General features: G+C 42.0%; 1 protein-coding gene across 1 annotated transcript; it reads right to left on the reverse strand.

Annotated features, from left to right (window-relative positions):
- Window positions 1-294: 294 nt before the first annotated feature.
- Window positions 295-6478, reverse strand: LOC149233530 (uncharacterized). The gene is made up of 3 exons (XM_089382223.1): window positions 5379-6478; window positions 1152-5169; window positions 295-693 (listed from the first exon to the last, which is right to left on the reverse strand). The coding sequence occupies exons 1-3, from the start codon at window positions 6476-6478 to the stop codon at window positions 295-297; spliced, it is 5517 nt and encodes a 1838-aa protein (XP_089238349.1).
- Between the last annotated feature and the right edge of the window lie 4697 nt (window positions 6479-11175).

Genomic DNA, 11175 nt, shown 5'->3' on the forward strand with positions numbered 1-11175 from the left:
AGAATATGAATCCGCCATGAAGAACAGTGAATGGGAGGTGGTGCAAAGACCAGAAAGGAAATCAGTGGTTGGTTCGAGATGGATCTACAAAGTGAAGCATGCAGTGATTAAGAGCATCGAGAAGTACAAGGCCAGATTTGTGCCCAAAGGATTTTCTCAGGTAGAGGAAGTGGAGTATGTTAGGCCCCTATACTACTAGTGTAACCCCTTATTGTTATTTTTTTTTGCGACAGTAACAGTTAGTTTTATTTGGGCGGCAAACAAGCTACCGCGTGCTTTTACATTTCTGCAAATTCAGAGACAGAGATCTGGGGAATTCTTAATGGAGTTGGGTATGTTCGCCTCTAATCCGGAGATTTGCCAGTCCATCCGATGTCCGGAGTCAGAGAAATAAGCTTCGTCGACTTTGACATGAGATCGCTTAGTGTTGGCTGTTGGAATAGTTGGAACAACGCACAGTGCCAGAGGACTTCCTACGGAGCCTGATCTTGCTGTGCCAAAGAGCATCAATGTTGTTGATCTTCCTGCGGATCTTGATCTTGCTGTTCCAAAGAGCATCAATGGCGTAGGAACCTGATTGACCACGCTTTGGAGAGATTGCTTCTTCAGCGGGAAGCTCCAACGCAAGTTTTTGCGTAGTACAGCGAATGCTGCTTTCCGGTAGTGAGAGGCTCTAAATATGCTGAATCCAGCCTTCAGGAATGAGATTGGAGAGAAGATTAAAGCTGAAACTGAGATGCGCCCTTGAGGGTCCTTTGAGGGCTCTTGGGAAGCAGGAACTAAACAGTAATCAGAGGTCGATAAACGGAGGCTGATATCAGGCTTGAAATTATCGGATTACTTAGTTTGATTTGAGCAGAGGTCCCGAAGAGCAGGAATAAGGGGGGAATAGGAAGCCCTTAATTCAGGAAGGGTAGGAGGGTCGATCAGCAGGTATATTAAGGAATGGAACAAGAAGATTCAATTGAGTTGACCACCAGGGATCTCCGAGAACAGAGGGAGCCAAGATTGGCCTCCATATCAGCTTGAGAATTGAGGTTCCTTAAGATATGATAGAAGGAGATTTTATTGAATTTGGGCAGTAATAGCCTGATTTTTCTGATAATGGTGGCTAACTGAACCTGATGGGAGGTCTTAGGGTGTAGCATTGCCTGGATGATAAGTCTTGAATCTCCAAAGACTGAGAGAGAAAGGATATTTCTGTTAATCGCCAGAGTCAGCCCCTGCCACAATGCAAGAGCCTCCGCTCTGTTGTTGGTTTCGATTCCCAGACCCCAATGGAATCTCAGTTCCGGAGAACCTCCAGGACTCAATAGAACTCCACCACTGCCAGCAACCCCAGGGTTTCCTTTAGAGGCCCCATCGAAGAATAAACAGTGATCATCCAGGGCCGATCTCCACTTAATGAACTCTAGTTCTTCCAGCCTAATCTCCCAGTTGGCATGGACGGAAACAGGATGAAAGGGCCTTTCTTTCAGATTTGGAACCAGTTCTTTGAACCATTGCTCCTCCTCTTTGACCAGACTCATTTCGTTCCTTGAGGAAGTATTGGCTTCCAAAGCCTCGCCCAGCAAAGCTTTTATTTTTGAGATAACTCTTATTGCAGTGCAACTTTCTTCTCGAAAAATTCTGTTATTCCTTTCCAACCACAGTTTCCAGCAAATGAATTTAGGGATCCACATCCAACTGGTTTTAAGAAGACTTTTATTTTTAAGGCAGAAGGGAGATAAGCTGGCCCAAGTTCTGAACAGGGCAGGGATGTTATCTGGAAAATCAAGGTTAGTTGGATCTAACAGCAGAACTCCCCTCCAGACTTCTTGAGCAAAGGGGCAAAGCAGCAACAGGTGACTGATAGTTTCTTCATCAGACCAGCAAAGTGGACATCTGGAAGGTCCTTCCATCCCTCTTCTTCGCAAGTTATCTCTGGTAAGAATGCTTTGGTGTGCCACGGTCCAACAGAAGAAGTCGATTTTGGGAAGAGCTGGGAAATCCCATATAAATTTCCATTGGGCTGGATTTGGCGGAGCATAAGGGACAGCCATAGTTCTTTTATAACCTTCGGAAACAGTGTAATGGCCAGAGCTGGATCCCCAGCCTCTTTTGTCTTTAGCAGTGGCCTTTGAAGGAGATTTACCTTGGAGCAGATCTAATAGTAAAGAAGCTTCCCCCTGCAGCATAATGGGGACCTCCCCCAGGTTCCAACCATCCCAGGTTCTATCAGGAGCTTCCTTCCAATTCGAGATATCCCACAATGTGTGAAGATTGCAAGACTGAAGCCAATTTTTGATGTTTGCAAGACCTTCCACATGATTCATTGGTTGGTCACCCAAGATCGAATCATCCCAGATTTTGATTTTTCTTCCATTACCAAGGATCCAATAAAGGTAATGGCTGAATTGCTCCCTAGCAGCGTTGCAAAGATTGAAGATTAGAGATCCTTTTATAATTCTTGGAGGCTTATCCAGGCATCTAAAGCACTGCCCTTGGAAGTATTTCTTCCAAATGACTCTTTTACTCCAGCTAGTATTTCCAGAGACTAAATTCCACAGAATCTTGGATCCCAAAGCAAGATTTTGGGCAGCCAAGTTACGCAGATGGAGGCCTCCTTCCAAAAATGGTCGCTTGAGAGTTTCCCAGTTCACTAAATGGATCCTTCTATCATTGTTATTCCCACCTTCCCACAGAAATCTTCTCAACAGGCTGTCCAATTTGCTGAGAAAGGTTTTGGGGGAAAGGAGAATAGAGTTTTGGAATAAGGGCATACTTATTAGGACCGATTTCATAAGGGTGACTTTCCCTGTATTATTCAGCCAAGAGGCACCCCAAGCTTGGATTCTATTCTTTATCTTATCGAGCAGAGGCAGCCAGTGAGCAACTTTAGGCTTAGATTTGAAGATTGGGATCCCGAGGTATTTAAATGACTCCCAGTTTCGAATTCCATCCATTTCTAAAAGTCTTGCAATGTCAGACAGCTCTTTGGTCGAGCAGTTCCAGCCATAAATAGAGCATTTTCGATAATTGATTTTGCTGCCTGAGATCAACCTGTAAATGTCCAGCTCCCTCTTGAAATGTCTGGCAGAGATTATGCTGGCTCCTCCGAGCAGCAAGGTGTCGTCGGCGAACTGGGCATGATTAATGTCTTTCACCTTGTGAGTAGTTCTGAGGCCAGGCAGAGTTTGATTTTGCTGGTTATGATCTAGTTGGAAACTAAGCACCGAGGCCTGGACAACATATAGAAGCGGAGACAAAGGGCATCCTTGTCTCAGGCCCCTAGAAGCTTGGAAGAAGTCAGTAGAACGGTCGTTGACCAAAGGCGCGATCCAAGGTGAGGCAATACAGGCTTTCACCCAGTTTATGAAGTCTATTGAGAAGCCTAGCTTCTTCATCACAGCGAACAAAAATTCATGTCTCACCCTATCAAATGCGTTAGCCAAATCGAGCTTAATCACCATACCTTTCTCGTTTCTTTGGCAACTAGAGTGAACTGCTTCTTGGACCAGCACAATGTTGTCCAATATCTTTCTTCCTTTTATGAATCCGCCTTGATTTTCAGGGATGATGTCTGGAAAAATGTTTTTAAGCCTGTTGGCTATTATTTTGGAGACCAACTTATAACTGGAATTGCACAAGGATATTGGCCTAAATCTGCTGAAGTCTGAGGCGCCTTTCTCTTTTGGGATCAAGGCGAGAAAGGCTGAGTTGATGCCACCGCCTAGCTTTACACAATTCTGGGATTTTCTGACCATTCTCAATAGGTCTTTTTTAATTGTTGACCAGCAAGTCAAAAGGAACCTGACAGAGAACCCATCTGGGCCTGGGGCTTTATCAGGCTCCATGCTGTTCAGAACATCCTTTAGCTCTTCCATACTAATCGGAGCTGTCAGCATGGCGTTGTCCGAATCCTTGACGCATTTGGGAATTAAATCGATCGGATAGGAATGGGGATCAATAGCTGGTTCTTCAGGAGCCGAATAAAGATCTTGGTAGAAGGAATATGCAGCTCTCTTAATGCCTTCGAAATCCTTAATCACAGTATTTTGGTAATGAATCTCTGAGACTGATTTGAAATTCTTTCGGGCTTCGGCTTGCTTATGAAAGAAGCTGGTGTTCTTATCTCCGGACTGCAGCCAAAGATTCCTAGACTTCTGTCGCCAAAATTCTTCCTCCTCCCTGCTAGATCTATGAACCTCTTTTTGGAGCTCGACTTCTTTTAGGAGCAGGCTTTGAGAAACAGGACTATGCTCCATATCTAACTGATGAGCAGCGAGCCTGTTTAGATTTTCTTTTCTTTTGGCTGTGGGGGATTGCAGTCTTTTAGCCCAATCTTTAAGGTTTCTTTTTAGAACCCTGATTTTCTCTTCCCACACAAAGAATGGAGAACCATGGACGGGCCTATTCCAAGAATCGGAGACCACCTCTTGAAAGCCTTCTTGCTGGATCCAAAGAGGGCTGAACCGAAATGGGATGGGGCCTAGATTGCTATCCAGGGAAAGCTCGAGAAGAATGGGCTTATGATCAGAGGTGAGATTTGGAAGAATTTTAGAGGTTGCCATAAGACCGCAGGTTAGGAAAGAAGAGTGGACAAGGAATCTATCCAAACGGGCAGCAATGTGGTTGGGGGCTATTCTTTTATTGGACCAAGTGAATTTACCTGAAGAAGGTTTAATGTCCTCCAGGTCCCAGCCCAGCATTATATCTTCAACCCATTCTCTGGCAGGATCCCTGACGATGGAGCCTCCCTTTTTCTCATCAAGAGCAAGGGTGACATTCAGGTCACCTGCAATGATGATATTCTCGGGATTTTGCTCTAAAAGAAATGAATGAAGCGAGTTCCAACAGATTTTTTTCTCGCTTGGCAATACAGGAGCATAAACATTAAACATACTTACTTGCTGACCAGAATCCTTGTGGAGTAGCTGAATGAAGAGCCAGTGGGGGCTGCTTTTTTCTTGAATAAAGTCATATATGGCGCTGTTCCAGAAGGTGGCTATTCCACCAGAGGCGCCTCTTGCACTAACCGCTCTTCCATGGCCTTTTTTCCAAAAAACTTTACTGGATTGGAGGAGAGGAAGATCCTCCAGCTTTGTCTCCTGGATGAGGAGGATTTCAGGCGAGTATATTCTCACTATATCTTTCAGGGCTTCCTCTTTCGACCTGCTACCTAAACCTCTGCAGTTCCAGGAGACGTATTTCATTATTTACTATTTTGGGGAGATGAGGCTCCTATTGGAGCCTTGTTACTCTTGCGCCCAGATCTGGTATTCATCATTGCTTTGAGAGTTTTTTGGGAACCTTGGAGGACATCTATGTAAGTTTTTTCCTCTCTCTGTTTCTTCTTGGATTTCCGCCCTCTAGTCGTCTTGATTGGGGTGACTAGCGAGTTGTCAGTTTCAGAGTCTCTCTCTTCTGATTCTCCCTCAGAGTCTGAGGCTAGACTAATGTGTTCTTCATTGCCTTCATTTCCCCTCTGACAATCCTCAGGTGGAGGGACTGTTGGTTCAACTTCATTTACTTTCCCTTGTTTCTCCTTATTTTCTGTTTCCTCTTGGGTCTCCTTGTCATCCACCTTTTCTCCAGAGGAGGATCCATCTTTAGAAGCAGCAGCGGCTTTTGGGTTAAAATGAGGCTTCCCCATTGGAACGGAGTTGTTCTGTCCCGGAGGCTTTGGAACAGCCTTTCCCTTTCTGATTTCTTTCCATCCTTCTTCTTCAACCGTGTTCCCTGTTGGAGCTTTTGGGCAGTTTCTCTGGAAGTGTCCGTGCTCATGACAGGTTCGGCATTTGAAAGGCAACTGCTCGTAGTCCAGCTTCTGGTAGTGCTGCCATTCTCCAACTTTGAGTTTGATCGCTTCTGGTAGCCCGGCTTCCAAATCGACTTCCACGCAGATTCTAGCACATGTATATTGGCCCTTGTGATCAGCTTTGTCAATGAATCGACCCAACCCATTACCAATCTTCTGCAGAGATTGATAGCTCCAACAGTGTAGAGGGAGATTAGGTAAGCGAACCCAGACCGGCGCCTCCTTGGGGACATCGACGGATGGGTCAAAGTCAGGACTCCATTTGTTGAGATACAGTCCTTGATTTCCCATAAAATACGGCCCGTTTCTGAACACCAGGTCGCGATCTTCTTTGGTGGTAAATTCAAAAATGAAATAGCCTCGTCCTACAGCATAACAAATCACATTGTTTTTCAGCTGAGGTCTCCAGTTTCGCTGAATCCAATCGTCCGTGGTTTTAGTGGACGGCCATCGGCCCATAAACTGCCCTACCAGGCCTCTGTCAGACAGCGCAAGAGCAATTTTAATCGGTTGTTCCTCTGGAAGTGCTATCTCTGGTATTTCCTCAAGCTTTTTTATGAATTTCGGCACCTCAGAGTTCTGTTGCTTCTTCCCTTTCTGCGTTAACAGTCTTCGAAATGCATCTTCGGAGGATAATGGAGGGGTGGGAGCGGACTCCCCACCCCCAGGTCCGCTCATGGCTGCGTCCAAGAACTGTGGCGGCGGCAGACCTAAACTCGGCTCCGCGGTTCAGAGCAGCGCGCGCGATGTTTGCAACTATTGATCGTAACCCCTTATTGTTATTAGTACAACCCACTTATTATATTTATGTACCCATGTAGTGCCCATATTATTACTAATGTACCCCATAGAAGCCCACTATTGTTATTATTGTGCCCTTACATTATTATTGTTATGTCGGCTCTGATTATGTTATGACCCCTTAGACTCCTATATATAGAAAGGAGGTCTTTTCATTTGTATCATCGAATAATTGTTCATTTATGTAATGTAAAGGAGGTTGTCCCATCGAAGAGGCTGAATTCTAAGGCGTTGATCTATCTTTTCTATCTTTCCTTGAGCTGGTTTCATAACATTTGGTATCAGAGCTTTGGATTCTAGGGTTTCGCTGCTCCAAACAGGTCATCGTGGCATTTTCGCTATAACTTTTTTTCTGTGATGTTTCAGAAGTCACAAAAAAAACCCATTTGAGAAGAAATCGCATTCAACCTTGGGTCCGAATTTCAGAGCTTTTCGCACGATATTTTCGGAGATATGATCTAAGGAATTTTGTCTTTTTGCAGACTCCTGAATTACATTCAAAACAGGTGACCTGTGTAAAATCATCATAACTTTCTCTCTGAGGATCGGATTGAAATTTCATAAGAAGGTACAGATAGAGGACGGACTATAGTTTCTCGTATATCGTGTTCAGAGCCAAAGGTCGAAAAATGGACACGTGGCACTTCATACAAGTTCACTCTTCTGGAAACATCTATAATCAAGTCATCTTGGGAGATTGTGCATAACGCTTTTTTGGAGAATCGAATTTGGATCAGACTGGTGGCATTGAAAAGCGGACACAAAGGGCTACTACAGGTAGCAATTTTAGAACTTAAATATCGGCAAGTACAGAGTTACAGTCGTTTCAAGTTCGAGGTCCTAAAATCAAGAAAAAACAAAATGAGGAAGTTTGATGGCAAGGATCCGGTAAATTGGATACTTCAGATGGAGCAATATTTTGATCTACATGGTGTACCACTATTACAAAAGGTATGTATTGCATCTTCATATTTAGAACCGGATCAATTTTTATGGTATAAAGGGCTTTGTTCTCGTAAAAAACTTGTTACGTGGTCAATTCTCACGGAGGAAATGATAGCACATTATGAGGATACAAAGAGCAACACCTTCTTTAGAGCAACACCACAACAATTGGAAAGAGTAAAAGGGCTTTGTGACATATTTGAAAGTAAAATTATGGAAACAAGGAAGTCTACCCCTCACAACTATAAATATGGATGTGTTGTTCCTCCTAGCCTTCCACAACCTACAAGGGTTACACCACAACAATTGGAAGAAAAAAGAGAAAAAGGGCTTTGTTACAATTGTGATAGCAAATGCACTAAAGGTCATAAGTGTGCTGAGAAGAAATTATTTTACATAGAGTATGAAGAGGAGGAAGAAAAGGATCAAGAAACATCAAAAGAAGACGATATATGCTACGACCCGACCCCAAAGAAAGAAGAAATGAATCAAACATATCTTGTAAACTATTGGCAAGAATGACCACTCCTCAAACTCTCAAGATAGAAGGAAATATCAAGAAGAAAAAGGTGCAAGAAGTGAAAGATCACATCAAGAAAGAAGAAATGAATCCAACCATATCTTGTAATTCACTGGTCGGAATTACTACTCCTCAAACTAGCAAGACAGAAGAACATATCAAGAAGAAAAATGTTCAAGAAGTGAAAGATCACATCGAGTGTCAAGAAATGAATCCGACCATATCTTGTAAAGGATTGGAAGAAATTACCACTCCTCAAACTCTAAATATAGAAGGACATATCAAGAAGAAAAAGGTTCAAGCAGTGAAAGATCACATCGAGCATCAACAACAAGTTCTCCAACTTTTAAAGGATAACGCCGCTTCAGTGCAAAATCAAATGAAACAACATGTAGATCAAAATCGTAGTGAAAAATGTTTTGATGTAGGTGATTGGGTATTTTTACTGCTACATCTCAAGAAAGCTATTTATGAGAAGGAAATGTTGGCAATACTACATGCACTTAAAGAATGGCGACCTTACCGAAGGGGAAGACTCTTCAAGGATGAGGATGTGGAAGCATTGTTGTGCGCCATTTCTGTTATCCAACCAGATTGGATAAACGAAGCAAGGGATGAATGGAAGAAGGACGAAGAAGTATGGCCACTTATTCAAAAGTTGCAAAAGATCCCAATTCAAACAATATTGCCAGAAATTGAAGAGGATGGAAAAATCATATTGGAACCTAGAGCAGTCACAGAAGCAAGAACCTGACAACTACGAAATCAATCAATTTCAGAGTATCTCATCAAGTGGAAGAACTTACCCGTTGAAGATTCCACATGGGAGGACAAGAATTTTATACAGAAGCATCAATAACTACTCAAGCGTTGAGGACAACGCTTTTTGAAGGAGAGGGGCATGTTAGACCCCTATACTACTAGTGTAACCCCTTATTGTTATTAGTACAACCCACTTATTATATTGATTTACCCATGTAGTGCCCATATTGTTACTATTGTACCCCATAGAAGCCCACTATTGTTATTATTGTTCCCTTACATTATTATTGTTATGTCGGCTCTGATTATGTTATGACTCCTTAGAATCCTATATATAGAAAGGAGGTCTTTTCATTTGTATCATCGAATAATTGTTCATTTATGTAATGTAAAGGAGGTTGCCCCCTCGAAGAGGCTGAATTCTAAGGCGTTGATCTATATTTTCTATCTTTTCTTGAGCTGGTTTCATAACAGAGTATGAGGAAACGTTTTCTCCGGTTGCAAGATATTCCTCAATTAGATCCATTCTAGCATTGGTTGCATAGATGGGGTGGGAAATCCACCAAATGATGTGAAGATAGTCTTTCTCAATGGTGTTGTTGAGGAGGAAATTTACATAGATCATCCATAATAATTTGAGACATATTATCGTGATTCATATATGTGCAGACTCAAGATATCATTGTATGGTCTCAAACAGGGGCCCCGAGCATGGTACACTTAGATCGACAATCATCTCATTGGATTAGGATTCACCAAAATTGATTCATATGTGAGCCTCTATCACATTATGGTAGATGGTAAGTTTCTTATTCTTGTTTTATATGTTGATGATTTAATATTGACTGGTGATGAGAAGTTGATATGCTCTTGCAAAGAGGATCTTGTAAGAGAATTTGAGATGAAAGACATGGGCCTCATGCAGTACTTACTTGGGCTGGAAGTATGGCAGGGTGATGGTGAATTGTTTGTGTCTTGAGCTAAGTAAGCTACCGAGACACTTCAAATATTTCACATGGAGAATTGGAAGCCAATGGACACACCTCTAGATACAGACTGGAGGAAGGATTATACTTCTCCAGGTAATGAAGTTGATGCTACCATTTATTGGGAACTTGTGGGTTCACAAATGTATCTTGTGAACACACAACCCAACATGTGCTATACATTCAACCAACTCAGCCAAGCTATGGTGACACCTATCAAATTATATTGGAAGGCAACAAAGCATGCATTATGATACCTCAGAGGCACTACCTAGTATGGATTATGGTATAGATAGATAGAGGGAGTGAAGCTGCAAGGCTTCACTTATACAGATTGGTCAGGAAGTCCATCCGATAGGAAAAGTACATAAGGTTCTATCTTCATTGTTGGTTCTACATCTATTTCATGGTACAACAAGAAGCAGAGATTTGTGAAACTTAGCTCAACAGAGGCTGAATACATGGCTGCAAGTCAAGAAACATGTGAATGGAAAATAATTGTGGGACTATTTTGTCATGAGATGGATCCAAAAATGATATATTGTGATAATCAGAGTTGCATTAAGCTCTCTGAGAATCTGGTATTTCATGATAGGTGCAAGCACATTGATATTTGGTATCATCATTTGCGGGACAATGTGAAAAGGTGAATTATGTTACTAAAATACATTCCAACTGAGGAGAAAGATGTTGAGATCTTAACAAAGGAATTTTCAAGAGATAAATTCAAATTCCACGACTGCAGGATATGGGTGGTGGAAAATCCCTTTCTTTCTAAGAGGGAGTGTTGGAAAAATGTAGGAAGAGAGGCTCAATTTGAGTTTTGCCTTAGTCAAATTGAGTAAATCGAATTTCCACATCAACAGGACAACTTGGAGGTAGTTAACTAGTGTGACATGGATCTTGTCACTCAAGTAGCTAAGTAAATTCGAGTTAGAGGGCTTGGATTTCAGTTATGCATGTGTGATTTCTAAATTTTAGTAATCCAATTCAGTTATTCTAAGTTGTATTTAGTTAACTAACCTCTAACTATTGTTAGAGTTAGTTAAGGTCACTGGTGAAGTGGGATAATAGCCTAAATAAGAGATATGTTAGTTAACTGATCAATCAACCTAAAATAACTAGTGCATGTAGATAATTTGAGTTCCTTAGCTGAAGTGGAGATGAAAATTCAGTGTAACATCAGTTGTAGACTAGTTTTGAGTGTACAGTTGTTGTATGCAATCAATGATTAATCCTTGGGAATTGCACAATCAATTTGGAGGAAATTCCTAAATAGTAGGGGTTAATTTCCTCAAGATTTGAGGGGTTTTTCCCAGTTGGGTTCCCCTAGAAATTGTTATGTATTTGTGGTCTTTCTT

This window comes from Pinus tabuliformis, chromosome J (assembly GCF_031772625.1).
Source record: "Pinus tabuliformis cultivar Carrire ecotype Pingquan chromosome J, CPIR1, whole genome shotgun sequence".
In the NCBI taxonomy this organism is placed as follows: domain Eukaryota; kingdom Viridiplantae; phylum Streptophyta; class Pinopsida; order Pinales; family Pinaceae; genus Pinus; species Pinus tabuliformis.